Source organism: Rousettus aegyptiacus, unplaced genomic scaffold (genome assembly GCF_014176215.1).
Source record: "Rousettus aegyptiacus isolate mRouAeg1 unplaced genomic scaffold, mRouAeg1.p scaffold_m13_p_1, whole genome shotgun sequence".
Lineage (NCBI taxonomy): Eukaryota > Metazoa > Chordata > Mammalia > Chiroptera > Pteropodidae > Rousettus > Rousettus aegyptiacus.
Genome location: NW_023416284.1, coordinates 34105758 through 34123537, shown reverse-complemented (window position 1 = coordinate 34123537; position 17780 = coordinate 34105758). Strand labels below are relative to the sequence as shown.

At 42.3% G+C, this 17780-nt stretch overlaps 1 protein-coding gene across 7 annotated transcripts in view; it reads left to right on the top strand.

Moving 5' to 3' along the window:
- Positions 1-17578, top strand: part of RAB3B (RAB3B, member RAS oncogene family) — a 73786-nt gene extending 56208 nt beyond the window's left edge. For all 7 annotated transcript variants that reach the window (XM_016120322.2, XM_016120325.2, XM_016120319.2 and 4 more), the window contains one exon: positions 7408-17578. In XM_016120322.2, coding sequence (XP_015975808.1) covers positions 7408-7595 — 188 coding nt within the window. In that variant the 3' untranslated portion in view covers positions 7596-17578. The remainder of the gene's footprint in view (positions 1-7407) is intronic.
- The last annotated feature ends 202 nt before the right edge of the window (positions 17579-17780 follow it).

Here is a 17780-nt window from a genome sequence, read left to right as displayed (position 1 = left end):
TTTTTGAGTTGCTGAAATAGTCTAAAATTGATTGTGGTGACAGTTGCACAATTATGTGAATATCCTAAAACCATTTAATCGTACACTTTAATTGGGTGAATTGTACGATATGTGAATAATAATCAATAAAACTGTAACAAAAAAAGGATGGGCCTAATGTAGACTAGAGCTTGAAATACTTATGAGATTGAAAGAAGGCCATGTCACAGGGACTAAACAATCAAGGGAGAAGAGTGTGAGGTGGAGAGTGGAGAGGTAGGCAGGGACCAGATCATGTGGAATCTTGTGGACCGTGTTAAGAATTTTGCAAGGCTGTGGCCAGGTCTTGGAAGAGTGAGGGAAGATGCTCAGCCTTCCTCATCCCCACCCCAGTCCTATCCATCTGCTATGCCAGCTATTAAGTAAGTTCCAGTGGTCCGCTTACCAGTGCTTTATGGGATTCTTCTTCAGGATTTTATTTTAGCTTTTCTCAGCTCACTCAGCCAACAGTATAGATATGGCCAGCAACTAGCATTTATTACAGCTATGAGTAGCAACAGGTCTTCTATATCCTCGAAGTTCCTGAGACATGGGTGAAGTTGTAAAGATGCTGAAGCAAGTGGATTGTTGGGAGATAGGAGGAGTTTTGGGACTCCTCTTCCAGAAATCATGGCCTTTTTGGGCATCTGTTTCCCTGTGCCTGTCAGAAAGGGGCTTCTTGTCCCTTTCCTGGATCTGACTGGGAATGGGTCTGGCCAGAGCTCAGGGAGGATAGTAAAAGGTAAATGAGATTTTGCCTACTAGGTAAGGACATACCCATTTAAAATGTGGTTTTGAAACACACACATTCGCTCACTCCAGCAAAGTGTAGTGATAAAAGCACCAGACTAGAAGTTAGGTGACTGAGCAGTTTATCCTGCTTCTGCCACTAGTTTACGGTGTGGCCTTGAGCGTCTTGTTTCCTGTCTCTGGATGTCATTTTGCTCCACCAAAAAACAGGGAATTTGGATTAGTTGAATGGGAAGATCTGTTTGGCTCTATCCCTCTTTGATTCCATGATTTCAATTTACATAATTTCTACTCATCACTCAGATTCCACAGACCCTTGAACACTGCCTTGCTTATTTTAGGTGCTTGATAAAAAATTTTTTTTTTTTTTCGGATTGGAGTGAACAATTGAAACCTTGTATGACTGAGCCTAGTTGCAGAGAAACAAAGACTTAGTTGGCATTTGCTAATACTTAACTTTGGTGCTGTGACTTATAGCTCTCAATGTGCTTTCACAATCAGTCTCTTGTGACCCTCACCCTCCTTCCTAGCCTGGAAGGTTATGTTATCATCAGCTCTGTTATACTGAAGAAGCTGAGTCCAGACCACTTACATTTTCTTGCACATAATGAGATGTGCCACATTTTTGTGTCTATTTTTTTTTACTTAAAGATGATATAACTTCTAGTCATATAGGCAGTAGGTGGCAGGCCTTGTACTCAAACTCAGCCTTTGGACTCAAAATCCTAGGGCTCCCATTATATTATCCAGTGCTGTTTCCCCAAAAGCCTGCCATAGTTTCTCTTCAAATTTCCACTCTGTCATGGTCTTAATGAGATCTCCTTAGATTATGTTGCGGCAACACATAAACTCCATTAGTAACTTAGATGATAAAGTTTTTCTTCTCATTTACATTACATGTCACTGCAAGTCACCTGTGACTTAGTTCCCTGTGTCTTCTTACTCTGGGATCCAGTGTGGGATGGCTAAACCACACAAAGTTTATTAAAGCTTCTGGCGAGACTTGCAAAGCCCACATCCATTGGCAAGTCACACGATCAAATCTGATGTTGACAAAGTGGGGAGATGTGTTCCTTCCATAATAACGCACTGTAAGACACTTGGAAATCTGTAGGAATATAAAATCCTCTACAGGTAGGGCAGTGAATAATCTGTCACAATCACTGAACATATGATGGACCCTGGGGACACAGTAGTGAATGAGTTCCCTGCCCTCAAAATCCTCATCAGCTAGAGAAATAAAATAGTAGAGAGATCATTTCAGTATCCTTTGGGTAAATGTCTATGCCAGTCTTTAGCCTGTTTGCTGTCATTCTTCACCCTTCTCCTGCTCTGCTTCTCTTCTGCAACCCCCTCTGGTGTGTCGACCTTTACAGACTATGTTTCCCAGGCTCCTGTGACAGTGGCTTCTGGCTGGGTTAGCCAAGGAGAAACACTGGCAGGTACTGCAGGTGGAGAAAAGGGAGAAACTTGCATAATCCTTCCACTTCTCACTCCCTTTAGCCAGCTCCTCCAGTAGCAGCTGCTTCCCTCCTCTGACTCCTGCTCCCATGGTCCTAGCTTCCTTTGGTCTCAGTAATAGTTATTTTGTTATGCTTTGACTTGTTTTTGTTTTTTGTTTTTGTTTTTTGCTTTTGATAATCTTTGGGTTTCTTTACTATTCTATTTGGCCTCTGGTTCTTCTATCACCTATATAATCAGTTCCTCCTGGATTAAATATTAAGATTTCCCATTGGGATGTGACTGAAACAATCACATAAGGTACCCTGGGAGTGCAGAGGAGAGGTACATTGTATGTTCTGAGTTGTGGAGTTGGAATGGGAAGAGAAAGGGAAGGTTCTCTGGAATCACTGATTCCACAGGTGAGTATGAAGATGTAAATGGAGGAGGAGCTAGGGAGTAACGGCATGAGCAAAGGCACCAAATAAGAAAATGTTGATGTTTCTGGAGCATGGTGTGAACCAGGAAGATGAATCTGGAAAAGTAGACAGAGGCCGAACCATACAAGATCACGAGTTTTAAGCCGATAAGTCTGGACATTGTACTAATTAAACTTTCCGTTCCAGTAGCACAACTGCAAATAAAAATAGCTCAGCCTATAAGGACAGGGACATAGCTGCAGCAAAATTAAAGAGAAGGCTGCTGGAAAGGAGATATCAATAAGTTAAGAGTCTAGGGTGTTGGATGGATCATCCACGTGAAATCCAGTTTTGGAGAATGAGAACAAGCCTGGATGGAAAGGAAGACAGTGAGTCCTTGTCAAAATCATCGGTGACCAGAAAGGTATTAGTTGAAGATTGAAATATGATGGAGATGGTGAGGTATGAGAACAGGATGGAGAATGGATTTGAATATGTGAGTGAAGGGGAAGTGTTCTTGGACAATGTCAAGATAAAGAGAGGTAAGTTTAGCTGTTGTAAGTTTCTGAATAGAATTTTGAGGTCAAATTCAGAAGCAGGTAGTTTGGTCACAGTCTACAGGTTTATGGGTCTATGACTGCTACCTTTGGACCGGATGGGTAAGCATGATCATTTTAGAGTAGAAGGAATCATATCAGATTCAGTTAAGAATTGGGCCCTACTCAACACAGCAGAAACTCCATTGTTCTGAAGCCAATTAGAAGGAAGAAACGACTTGGGTGCGGTGGGGCTAGTCTGATTAATTAGTTGTCATCTTCCTGACCTCACTAGATTCTCAGCTCCTATGAATCCTTACTAATGAACCTGAGGAAAAGGTTACTCTCTGGGCCTACTAATGAAGAATCTTCCAAGAAGACTGACAGTAATTGCATGGGGGTGCATTTGGAATTAGCCAAGAGCTGGCCAGGCCCATGCGCTAGTTACTTGAATCAGAGTTCTCATACTTCGGGTACCTTTGAGATAACAGTGAAGACATGTTCTTGGCATGACATATGAGCTCTCCATGTTTAGCCACCTACTACTTCATCTCTCCCTATTTTGAGCTTTCTGCTCTAATGATAACAAATTGCTATGGTCATTCTAGCATATACCATGGCTGTTTTTTCCCCCATTATCTGTCCTCATACTGTTTTCCCTATGTGGTATGCTGCACACGCATGTGCTCACATATCTATTCACAATCACGTCTTTATCTAGCTGATATCTTCTTAGGAATCAGCTTCTCCAAGATGCCTTCCCTGGCCCCCAGGCTCATTTAAGTACCTCTTTCATGGCCTGAAAATCTCCTGGCCTCCCACCATTCCAGCACTTACCACTATAATATCGTCACTATATCTCCCACACTGGACTAGGAGTTTCTCAAAGGTAGGAACTGTGTTTCACCTCAGTGTCCCCCGTGTCCAGTGCAGGAACTGCAATGCTAGTTGTACTGAGTGCTAATGGCCTTTACTGTCCACATCCCCTCAACCGCACCCTCATGCTCATTCCCACTCCTTTCATTTATCTATTCATTCAACCTGTACTCACCAAGCACCTACTCCAGCTTGTGCAGGGGCTCAGATGAATGACATGGTCCCTGTTCAGGGAGCTCCTTCTCAAACGGACTTCTTGCAGGGTAACACGTGCTATGGCAGAGGGAAGCACAAAGGAAAATAGAGAGACCCTAGTTAAGCTGAGTCCTGAAGAATGAGAAGTCAGTTAGGTGAAGCCCTTTGCTCATTTCTGGCTTTAAAGGCTCCCATCCCCATTACTTCTGGAAGCTTCCTCCCCTCCCACTCTCTCCCTCCACTGCATTTCTGCACAGCCTCTGGTTTACTTTATTGGGGTTAGAAATGTTACAGTGTGCTCTGCCAATGTTCTAAGAGGGAGACAAGGGGGCATAAGGGATAGAGCCCTGGCTTATGCCCCATCTCTGAGCCTTGGTTTCCCTATCTGTTAATTACAAGTAATAGCCCTTGCCTCACCTCAGGTCCCCTCACAAGGTTGTTTTAAAATTGCATTTGTGAACTGTTAAGGACTCTGCACCTGTGAAGAATTGACACTCTGATTAGGGTGTCTTTTCTCCACAATTAGATTTGGTCTCTCTTTGTCCCTAGCACTCATCACAAGACCTAGCACAAAGTTAATATTCAATAAAGACCTGGGTTATTGATTGACAATGAATGATGAAGAAAATGAGAGCTTTCCCAAAGGTGGGCTGGGAATATATGGGAAAGCGAATCGCCATGTATTCCACATGCCAATCACTTCACATACTTTCATGCATTTAATTCTCAATACCACCCTATGAGGTAGGTAATACGTACCCCATTCTACAGATGAGGGAACAGGTTGAGAGAAATCAGACAACTTGCCTACGGTCACACAGCTGGTAGCTGACAGAGACTATATTCAAATTCAGGGTGTCTGACTCCTGGACCTCTTCCCACTGCCCATGTGTACAATGTGGCATATTCTCCCCTCAGTGCCAGTTCCTTAGAAGGCATTTGTGCCCCTGACCTTGACCTGTGTCATCTTCATCTGAACTGATAGTTTAAGCCTATTTACTTTGTTACCCGATGCCTCTTTCCTAAGCAATATCCCCCCCACCCCCCGCCGGCCCCGACCACCTCCTTTAACACTGTCACTTATAATAAGAGAAAGGCCAGAGAGTCAATTTTTAGGATATTCATTAAGGAAAAGCTATATGCTGGAGGGTCTCTGAAGCTGACTAGATTTCTACAGCCTAAGGATAATGAGTCAGCAGCTGCCTCCTTCTTCATCACACCTCCACAGTTAGCGGGCACTTCTGCAGCTTGCCTTTTTTCAGGTTGGGAAATGGGCCACAGGAGAAGCTGCCAGCTGGAAGTAGGCTGGCAGGAGTTGTGAGTGCCTTCAAGCTGGAATGGCCATGAGAATAGGAGCCTTGTTTGTACCTGGGGGCTTTGGCCTTCTTTGTGGACAGTAGGATAATAGGGAGGAGGAAAGAAACCCCCCCTTCTTTGCAGGAGAAGATGAAAAAGAGGGAAAAAGAAAAATAAGTGAGAGAAGCAGAAGAAAGAAAAAGAGCAGAAAGAAACTGTCATTTTAACAGGCAACTTTTTGTACAGCATTTACCAATCACCTCACTCAATCCTCCCAACCACTCTCAGCGGGGAGATGCTGTTATTATTTCTATTTGACGAACGGGGAGTCTTGAGACTCAGAGAATTTAAGTGATTCAGAAAAATGAAGTGACTTGCCCAGAATCAGACACCATGGTAGTCAGATAAAAGCAAAGGAGGCCAAAGAGAATCATAAAGGAAGAAAAAGATGTAAATGGGTAGGGGGTAGGGGAGGGGGAGGACGTAGTGAAAGGGAGAAAGAGGAAAAATTGGGAAGCAGGGCTATGTGTGGACTTGGGAGCCAGCCAAACCCAGATCTAAGCCCAATTTCCACTAATACAGCCATGTGACCTTGTGCAAGTTATATAATCTCTTGGAGCCTTCATTTTATCATTTATAAGTTGGATAAGGTTATATTTACCCAACAGACTGCTATGAGGACTAAGTAAGATGATATTTGTAAAGCTCCTAGCATGGAGTCTGGCATACAGTAGGTGTTCGATAAATATTCGGGACCCCAAAGAGAGAACATAAAGAGAAAAGGAGCTAAAATGAAAAAAGGGAAGAGAGAAGCTTTTGAGGGAAATAAAGATAGACTCAGAAGGAAAGAAAAGAGGAAAGTGGACAAACAAAAGAAGAGGGAGCAGGCTGGGGCCAGGAAATGATGGAGAAGGTGGTTTGTACTTCTAAGGGTTGCCACCAACTTGGCCAAGGTTTCTCAGTTGGGAAGCAGCCACTTTCTCTGTCAAGAGGGCCTTTCTTGTGTCTCCTGGGACAACCAAGTTCTGTTCATTGTCACAGGAGATATTAAGAATCTCAAGGTATAAAACAGACAAGAACATCTCATGCTTGAGGTGCAGTTTTCCCTGGGCCTTTTGTTGGGTTTGTGAGGGGAGGGAGAGATACAGGGGAATTCAGGGAGGAAGAACCCCATTACGTGGAGATAAATGAGTGTGTCTGGGAGTAGAAAGGGCAATGGAGCTTTACTTTTTTCAGTGTGGATCTTGGGGTGCCTCCCAGAGCCCAGACTAGAGCTGGCCAACCTGGGGAGAGTGGGAGGCAGAAGAAAGAGGAGGAAAAGCCCTAGTCAAAAAGGCTAAGTCAAATTATTTTTCTAAGCCACAGTGTCTGCATTAATGAAATAGAGAGTCTGGACACTCCTTCCCCCAGGCCTGACATGAGCATCAAATGAGATAATGGATGTGATAAGTGCTCTGGAAACTGAAGTACCATGCACATATATTGGACTATTCACTCTATCAGAAAATATACGTAATGACCCCCCTCCGTGTGAGACACAGGGCTATACACTTTATCTTGTTTAGTCCTTGAAGTAATTCTATGAGGTAGGTAAAATTATGCCTATTTATAAACCATGACATTGATTCATAAAGAGAATAGGTGATTTTCTGAGGGCTAAACAGCTGGTTAATAGTAGAACCAGGATCTTTCTGACTCTAAAACCAGTGCAAGTAATTTCTGCCCTGTACCATCTCCATAAAACAGAATCCTCTGCCCATGGAATTAGGCTTCCTTGCTTCACTCCTGAGTATGACTGTATTGTTCCAGAGTGTTCTGGCCATGAAGCATGAAAGGGAAAGGAAAAATCCTTACTTGTATCTCTCTTCTCTTCTCAGGGTTTGACTTCTTTGAAGCCAGTGCCAAGGAGAACATTAGCGTGAGGCAAGCCTTCGAGCGCCTGGTGGATGCCATTTGTGACAAGATGTCTGATTCGCTGGACTCAGACCCCTCCATGCTAGGCACCTCCAAGACCACCCGTCTCTCGGACACCCCGCCACTGCTGCAGCAGAACTGCTCATGCTAGGCAAGGCCCACCCACCTGATCACCCCTCATTGTGGCCCCACACCCACTCTGCATTCCCCAGTTATACTCTGTCCACCCCCAAGCCCTGAGCCAGCTGAGTTGCTGCTGTTCTTTGCCTGCAGTGGAGGTGGAAGCATGCCCCTGAGGTTCTCTGCATGTGGTCTCACTTACAGACACTCAGCACTAGACTAACAGCCAGGTCACAAAGCAGGTAGAGATTCACTTTACAAAAGAAGACTCCGTTTTACCAAGCAGATTTACTACAGGGAATTGGAGAGTGAATCTCTTTTCTGTCTTTAAAATAAGATTTCCTCCATCTACCAAAATTTAACACACACACATACATACTTTTCAGGGCCTGGTCAACTGTATAAAGTGAGGCCCACCTGCAAAGTTACTCCTGTTAAAAAGAAAAACCTCCCCAACACACAACATGCTTATTTCATATCAGGTTCCCTGTGGGGCTTCCTCTCACCACAAGTCAAGCTTTGGCTCAGAAAGCCCTATGCCTGTTATCACAGATGCCCACAGGGCCTGGGCAGTTGCTGTGGTGACAGGCCAGAGCTAATCTCCAGAGAGCTCAGACTCTCTAATGATGCTGAGGGAGCAAAGGCTGAGTCAGAAACACACTTAAAGGAAAAAGATTATTCCCTGTAAAATGTCAAAGATTCTTGCTATATGAAAGAGCAAACGAGGGAGCTCAAGAGAGATAAAGAAAAAGAGAAACACAGGCAAGACAAAGAAACAGGTCATGAATTTCTGGTTTTGCTGCTTTCCAGCTGGTTCTTAACTATGAAGATTGATGAAATTGGTCACTGGTTCTTAGACTCCCAGAATCTGAAAATTTAGAGTTGGTACGATCCCCAATTTTACCTCGTCTGACTAGTTAACTTCAATCTTCCTATTCCTGACAAGTGGCAGCTCTCATAATCAGAAAGTTTTCTTTGCTTTAAGCTGAAATCTGTCTCCAACAATATTTCTTCCTTTTCTCACCCACTTTGTACCAGCTCTGCTGTCAGAGACCTCACAGACTCTGCTCCCTCTGCCACCATGACCCCCTTAGATGACTTGAAAACAGAAATCATGATCCTTGGGGATATTCCCTTTTTGTAAGTCGAATGGTTCTAATTTCATCTGCTGTTCTTCATAGGGTCTTCTCTCTATCCTGTCCATTTTTCCAACCCATCCTTCAATCACTCCTGAGTAGTCCAACTGGAAAATGTGATTCTAAGCAGAATAAATCTAAGGGGCTCATGACCCTGAGAAAACTGGGAAAAACTAAACTCAGATGTCCCAATCCCATCTAATTCTCCTGGGAGTAAAACCTTAACTTCTACCAAAAAGCAGAATTGAAACCACTTCTGGTAGGAGCCACTTAATTAAACACCTAAATTAAAAAACAAAACCAAAAAAACACTGTGAAATGAACTGAATGGATTCGCTTATGATTCCAGCTTGTTTAGATAGGGCACATGTTTGGTTTTTAGCTGAAATAATGACATGGAACTGGTGATGATTCCTGAAAATCTTTCCTCCCAGCCTTGGCCTGAATCTCCAGCTTCCCCTTGCACTAACATGCCTCCTCAAAAGTCGGTGAGGGAGGGGAAAGAGTCTCTCTCCAGTTTTCTCTCCATTTCAAATGCAGCTCATTGTCCTAGGAAAGTACATTAACTAGTAACAGGTCTAATGGACCACATAAAAGGACACTCCAGAGTCATCCCTATGGAGACATTGCTTCTTTAATGCAGTGCAGAGGACAGAACTTCGGTCTTGGAATGAGGAGACCTAGATTCTTCCCTTAAATCAAGTGTGACTGGACTAATTACTTCCCTATTGAATCTTAATTTCCCACTTATAAAATGAGGGGGTTATTTAGGTAATTTTAAATGTCCCTTCTGACACTAATAACTCTTTTTTTTTACCTTCATCATTTCAGTTAATTTGCAAAATAAACCCTAAAAGCGGGGATTATCACCCCAATGGCATTGTAGCTAACACTGATGTCATACTTACTCTGTGCTAGACATTGTTCCAAGCACTTTACATGTATTAACTCATTTATTCTCCCAACATCTTTGCAAGGGATGCACTATAATCAACCTCATTTAAAGATGAGGAAACTAAGGTACAGAGATTTTCTAGCTTGCCTAAAGTCATATAATGAATAAATGATAGTAAAAATGTTCAAACCCAGGCAGTAGTCTCCAAGGTCTGTGCTCTTCACCACATTCTATACTACATTTCTTATAAACTGTGATCAAAAGAGGTTAAGAGACTTGGTAAGATCACATAGCAAGCAAGTGTGAGATTCAACCATGTTCAGATTCAACCCCAAAGCTATCAGGTTTCAAGTCCAGTAGAGAAAAAGATTTATGTCCCTAATCTGTTAACAAATTGCTCAGTGATTCAAACTAGTTTGAGTTGATGGCTGTCTAGCAGAGTCAGTCTCTTAAGACAACCAGATCCCATTGACCTGAGCAAAAAATGCCCAGTGCTTTGCAGGCCCAAACTCTGGCTTTCTCTGTACCTGCCTCTGTTGAGCAATTCTTATCTAGCTCTCGAGCAGTGCTTTTAAGCAGTCTCCCTGCTCTAGCAATGGGGCATTTGAGGGAAGTGACTTGATCGACTTTTCTGACCATGGAAAAAAGTAGTGCCTTCATAGGGCAGTGGTTTTGGCTGTGCTTTTTACACTGTTAAGTCGTGTACAAGTCAGGGATAACTACTATTGTTCTGGGCAGTAACATCCATCTACTTTAGTACTAGGACTTCAGATTAAGCTCCTCATGACATCTGAGTAATTTAGTACATATATCAAATAATATTTTCTCTCCTACTGAGTATCCAGGCAAAGATAGAAAAAAAAATTGTTTTAAACTGGTCAAATTCTTTAAACTTCAGGAGCCAGTTCAAGAGAGCAAACATCTATCTTTACAGCAGATGGAATCAAGGATAAGATGTAATAGTGGCAAACTCTTCTACTGGTGACAGACAAATAGACCTGCTTATGAGATGGCAATTCCCCAGCACTGCTCTGTGACCTCATTTCTGTTGAGTGGAAGGCAGCAGCTTCCAGCTGATTGCAGTGCAATGTTCATCAATCACAGTAATAGCGCAGTTAGCCACCAAGGTTCAAGCTGCATAATATGTTAGTGGCAACTTGTCCTGGTTTTCATCTTATTTAACAATCCAAATAAAAGAAGATTAAAAAAAAAAAAAACAACTCAACCTCTAAAAAGGCAAAAGTAGGCCAAAAGTGCAATACAGTATTATAGCTATTTATAGAACCTGTCCTAAATGCGTGTGTATCTGTAAATACAAAGTGATTCGTGGCTTATTACTGTCTTCTCAGTTTGTAACATTATTAGCTTCTAGAAGCAGCAATGGAGTGGAGTGTACCAAATAATCACAGACATGTCGAATATTAGATCTGGAAGAAAGCTTAGCAAAAGTCTTGTTCAGGTTCCTTGCTTAAACAGAAGGAAGGTTGAGGTCCAGGGAGAGGGAGGAAATTTCCTAAGGTCACTCTGAGAGAGCATTCGTGATAGACCCAGGACTAGGTCTTGGATCACCTCTGAGAAGAAATTCACCTATTCTGTATCTGTTATGGGCCCAACACTATTAAATATTAGATAAATATAGTTGAAAAAAAAAAAGATCCCTGCCTATAACATACCTATAAGATACCTATAATCTAATGGAAGTGTGTTTCTGTTATCCCAACTTGTCAGGGAAAAAACAGCCTTGTAAAAGATAACGTTCCTAAGTCACCTTCTAGGATCATTTGAACTCACCTCTGACTCATGCTTTCAATTTTCCTCTTCAGATTGTCTCTCAGATAAAGTGTACATGGGTGGTAGTAGTGATACACTCCCAAGGATTCTCAGTTAATTAAATAACCTCAGTTGGGACACTGGTTTCACACTTGCTTTGTGACTGCACCCTTGTAACAACCATAGAATGATATGAACGTCCTCCCGACCGGACTCTCCCACTCACATCACCTGTTCCTGCCCTAAAATTTCTAGCATGGGTATCAAGTTTTCTAGAGGGTCTTTGTTGGGATTTGTTTGCCAATAGTTTGGGATAAGGGAAAGGAATTACAGCAGCCAGTGTCCTGGGATCTCATCGATTTCAGATTTCCCATCCCAAATCTACACCTGATTTCCTGCCACAGTTGGTGCATTGAACAGCAGCCTGTAACTGGGAGTGCATGCAAAAGACAGGAGGAGCATGTGATACAAATACTGTTAAGTGACGTTTTTGAAGGCTTGGATCTCTTATGTGAAGTAGGCAAAACTCGAATTTATTCATCCACTTACTCATTCAACAAATTAGTGTCTGGTATGTGGCAGGATACAATCAGTGACAAATCAGACATAGTCCTTGCCTTCACGAAGTTTATGGTCTAGTAGCCTGTGGTTTAGTCTAGACATTGAAAAAAATTATCCCAATATAATTATAAAGTGCCAAAGGAAAGGGACATTATTCTATGAGAACACATAAGTGGGAAACCTGAAATCACCTTTGTGGAGCTATTTCAGAGGCCCTAGGAAGACTCCACTGCCCCCAAATACCTCCACTACCCACTGACCTTTGCTTTACATTCTTCAATTACGCTTTCATTTTTCAGTTCAAACCTTTGATGGCTGATTAAGTACATTTCTTCTCAAAAGGGTAAGAGTGCCAGTAGGAACATCTGTATTGTGAAACATCTTTAGATTGCTGGGTTAGTTAATTGTCCTCGGAGGAACCTAACAAACTATTCCAAAACTTAGTGACTTAAAACAACAAACATTATCATTTTTCATGATTCAGTGGGTTGGCTAGGTGGATCTTCTGGCTGAGGCTGGATAGTCTAAAATGACTTCATTCACATGTCTGGGGGCCCAGTTGAGATGACAGGGGTGGTCAAAGCCTTTCTCCATGTGGTCCCGTCCTCCAGAAAGCTGCCCGTGTTTGTTTACATGGTAGTGGAAGTTTTATGAGTAGCAAGCAAGGGCAAGCTCCAATGCAGAAGCATGTTCAAACCTCTGTTTTATCATGTTTGCTAATGTCCCACTGACTTTGGTACACTGAACACGAGTTACACAGTCAAGTCCAATTTTAAGGGACAGAGAAACAGATGTCATCTCTTGATGGGAAAAGCTGTAAAATATTGTGGCCATTTTTTCAGTCTACCAAAGGAAGCGACCCTAAGTCATCTGAAACAGTCTGGTAAATTTTCCTTGGTCTTAAAACCTGGTTCTGAAGAGAACCCCCCAAAACAAATGTTAAAATGGTTTAGAGCTGGGCAGTCTCACCATTTCTTTAGTTGCCCAAAGCATTTACTTTGGAGGAATCAAGACATATCGGGATGGAGAAGTTTTAATGCTGTTTAGCAGTCTATATGGTTACTTCTTAGCCACCCCCTGAATGATGCATCTTGCTTCTCATTTCATGGAAGTCACCATCATAATGTTGATTCCCAGCTGAATTTCCTGGCTAGCAACCCAGCAGAGAGATTCAGTCAGTATACGTGGAAAAGACTGGGCTCTCTGCTCTAGCTATACTCTTTCCATTGAGACCTAAAGTCCTGAAGCTTTAAATGCCAGGTTTGGTAATGACATGCATGCACATGTACCTACTGGACATCTCCATGTCTGTAACTTAACATGTCCATATTGTAATTCTTGATTCTGACCCAAATTGATTTCAATCTTAACCTACACAGAAACCTAGGTGTCATCCTTAATTCATTTCTCTCTTCTTCTTAGTATCTACATCTAATCCTGCAGCAAGTCTGCTCACTTTTTACCATCTGCACTGTCTTGACCTTGGTCCAAGTCACCACTGTTTCTCCCGTAGAGAGCTACCACAGAGCTCCCACCTAGTTTGCCTACACAACAGCAACCTTTTAAAAGTATGAATGAATGAGCAGCTCAGTAATACTGAGGTTTATGTCAATACCATATAAGAGTCCAGAGACTTCCATTATTATTAATAATTATTGTATTGACTCTGTTTCTAGCCCTGAATTTGCCCCTAATTTGCTGTAGGATGTCTGGTAAGTAATTTCTTATAATAGCCAACTATTATGTCTCCCCACATTTGTTCAGGAAATAGCCTCTTCTTTTGTAGTACTACTACTTTCTCATCCAAACCAGGTGATTCTAGTGAAGACTATCAGTAAAGGGGGCATGTGATCAAGTGGGACCAATCAGAATCCCACCCTAAGACTAAAAACTGGAGCTATTTTCTTTCCTTTAGAGTGGGAAGTATGTGAGGATATGTATTCTAAAACTGTGATGGCCTAGCCTCAACCCAGGTGTAGAGTGTAGGTCTGTAGTAAGAGAAAACAAAGCCATGTGCAGTGAGAAGCATAGACATGAGATGAGAGAGTGTGTCCCCTGATTATGTTTTTTTGTGGTTTGACTGGTCATCTCTTCCTCTGATTTTGTTAGATACCTCAGTATATGTTTCTAATAAAGCTTCCATTTAGCTTCGCTCATTGAAGTTAGGTTCTTATCACTTGCAACCAAAAATATATTCTTTCCTGTTTGGTTCTCAGTTTTCTCACTGCCCTAAAGTGCAGTGATTCTAATTTTTAAGCACCAAGTATTTCAGAAAATCCCACGTCTATGGACTTTCTGATAAAGACTTTTTATCATCTGGAACAAAGACTGCTCTCTTCCCCAGTTTCACTCCTTGCACCTGAATGCATGAAGAAGAGGGATTCTGCAAGGTGAGAAGCAGTTCTGTAAGACCACTGATGACAGTTCAGGCAAAGATTCCTATGATTAGGTCACTGGTCTACAGAGTCTGGCTTCCCAAGTACTCAGAAGCTAGACAAGACATCTAACATGTCTGCTTCTACTTCTCCATATCTGCTGCTATTTCTCTGCCAACTCAGTGACACCCACCATCTTGAGAGAACACCATTGACTGGACAGAGTTGTGTGGCATGTGCTTTTGCCCGCTTCTATCATTTTGAAGTAACCAAACAGCAAATACCCAAATAGGAAGTCTCTGAGAGACATGAATAAAAGTTTCCTTTGCTTCATATAAAATCATGCAATAGAGATGTTACTGTCAGGCAAAATAAATCAGCAAGTCCCTGAGAGGTATAAGTAGGATTGATTCCCAGTTCCCTTCATATTCTAATGAATCTCTTGGGGAAGGATGGGGTGGAAGCAACAGACTGGGATAAAGCTAACAGGCTGTGCAAGCTTAGTTAAGTCAATCCCTAGCTCTGGGCTTCAGCAGTTTAAACCAGATGTTTCTGCAGGCCCTCTTTGCACTGATACTCTGATTTTATGTCTATTTTCTGTAAGAGCTACAAGTGGCAAACAGGATTTTGGCAGGAATCCTTTCATTATGAAAGCCTCCATTCTTCTTGGGTATAATGAAAACAGCCAATGCTGAATGACCTCCATATCACTCAGGCTGTAGCTTGGTTTCTGAGGCTGCCAGAAAGCATCTTAGCAATTAAGTGCATCTGGATGGTCTATGACTCCCTGTCCCATGCCAGAGGTTTTTATAGGGTAAGAAGAGGAAGAGGAGAAGCAAGAATCTCTAGGGACACTTGTTAAGAATGGAGCACAGACTCATGTGTTTGAGAAGAAATATCAGGCATGTTTAAGAGCCATAAATGCATTCCAATTCAAGAAGGATTTATTTTATAGAATACCAAGCAGGTGCTAGGTTCAGCTGGGCAAGATCTTTCTGAGGACAATCTCTGCCATGTAACTAGAAGATTGAAAATTAAATGGCTGAGATATATGCACATGCTGACCTATCTTCCAAACCCTCCAAACATCAGACCACAGGATGAGGATTGAGAAGGTAGTGTGGTGATGTGGTTAAGAGGATAGGGCTTATAGTCGGACATATTCAGGTTCAATTCCTGGTTCTTCATCTCTAACTAGTTGTGTAATTTTGAGAAAATTACTCTCGGAGCCTCGATTACCACATATGTAAATGGAAATACCTCAGGAGGTTGTTGAGAGGATTAAATGAGAGAATGGATATAAAGCCCTTAGTGCAACGTCTGATACATGTAGTAGGTGCTGAACATGTGTCATTGACTATTATACTACACAAATCATCTAAGCCAGGTTGAGCCTCAAGGAAGCAAATTCAATCCAGGATCTTTGTAAAGGCACTAAGAACAAAGACTGGAGACATTCAGGGTAAACATCAGGAGCAAAAGAGCAATAGAATGGAAATTGTAAGTGGAAGATGGTGCCTAGACTTGGAAAGTGGATCAAGGTAGAATTTCATCAAGAATAGGGAGGAGAGTCCAAGAAAATATCCTTGAACAGCTCTGTTGCATGATCTTGTTAGGCTGACTGCCACCAGACACCTGACAGAATGATACCTCACGTACTTGCTCCTTCCCCTCAGAAACCAGCTTCCAGGAGCGTGAAATAAGCCAAACATGAGGGTGTAGAGTGTTCTGAAGCCTACGCTTAGAAAACCAGGATTCTGGAAAAGCGGGTTTGAATTCTACCTCTGCAAAATGCTAACTGTGTGGCCTCAGACAAACATTTCTATCTATAAAATAAGACTGGTGTTCTGGCCTTCTTCACAAAGTAGTTGTGAGAGTCAAATAAAAGTGGATTTTTGTAACTGTGGAATGTTGGTTGCTGACATATAAGAGCGATCCACTGTGAAAGGCTGGGAGCAAGAGGCATTCGTCCCAGAACAGAAATGAGCATACCGCTCCCAAAACAATTTCCAAGGGTATCCTCCTCTCTCTACCAATTCTCCTCCGCCAAAATTTTGGTCCCCAAAACCTAACCTCATGGAAATATCGAAGCCAATGTGCCTTACACCCAGAGGTTTGGTTGGCTTCAGAGAAACTTCCAGAGGCTAAGAGCAGCCAAAGAGAATCAACTGGTGCATGCTGCAGTTGGAGGAACCGAGCAGTGAGCTGTGACAGGATTGGGGCCCAGGAGGGGCAGACAGAGTCTGGATGCACTACTGTTAGAATACCATAACAAAAATCATCAATCATGTGTTCAGCACTTTAGAGTTCCCAAAGCACTTTTTCATCAAAGCCCCAATGAATTTTGACACAACCCTGGTGATGTGGGTTCTATTATTCCAAGTACTCAGATGAGGTAAAGTAGAGCCTACATCAGTGAAGCAACCAGCCCAAGACTACAGAGAGAAGGCAGCAAATGGTTGGTTGGTCTCAGAATAAGGTAGGTTCTGTCCAAGAGCGAACATTGCTGATCCCGAACCCTGTCGATTGGGGGAGGGGATGATGTTGGGGTGGCACAGCTGAAGAGACAACCTAAGCACTACTTTTGTGTACATCTGGTTTCTTCTCTGCTTGTAGGAGAGAAGGAAGGAGAGGAACACACACTCTTTTCACACACTGACACCCTCAATAAAGTTAAACCCTAGAGGAGAGTTGAGCAGCAGAGGCTGTCCTCATACCGTGGGGCCATGGGGCAGATGGCCTCTGCAGTCACACACAGAAATGTCATCTTATTCAGTTCGCACACTATCTTCAATTTCTTCAATTGCTTTTTCTAATTTACTCAACCAGGGACCAGGCTGGTTTCATGCCAGCCTAGGAGATGTACCATAACAGGCTGAGCAGAATTACTCAGGAGGAGCAATTAGCAACAATTGGAGTTGTCCCTTTATAGGACTGAGCAGAGAGAGGAATAATAACTTTCATGTCTCTCCCCCTCGGAGTCTAGCTAAGCAGATGTTTTTATGCTTTTCACTCTTCTTATGTTCTATAAACTGACACCTCTTTTTAGTGACTTTAAATATGAAATGTCATGTGGTATGATTTTGTACAAATATAAAGAAGTATAGGTATATATAAGGGTTTGGATTGTCAAAAAAAAAAAAAAGGGACGATCCCATTTGCAAATATCTGTGATGTCTCCTTGTTCCATATTTACATGTTTTATTGACACAAACTGTCTTTTCTTAATATAGCAACTATCCTTATCTTGGTGGTGGTGATGGTATGTGCATTAAAGTTCATTTGAACTATGTATTATTTATGGAATGATTCTTCCCTGAGTTTGTGCTAAGAACTTTGGGAGAAGACTCCTGCCTTCTGAGATCTTAGGAACTAGGAAAACAGGTCTAGTACCAATGCAATGAAAGCTACAATACAAGGCAGTAGTTCATGAATGGTTCAAAAAGTGGGGAGATCAGGGTGTACTATAACAGTCAAGG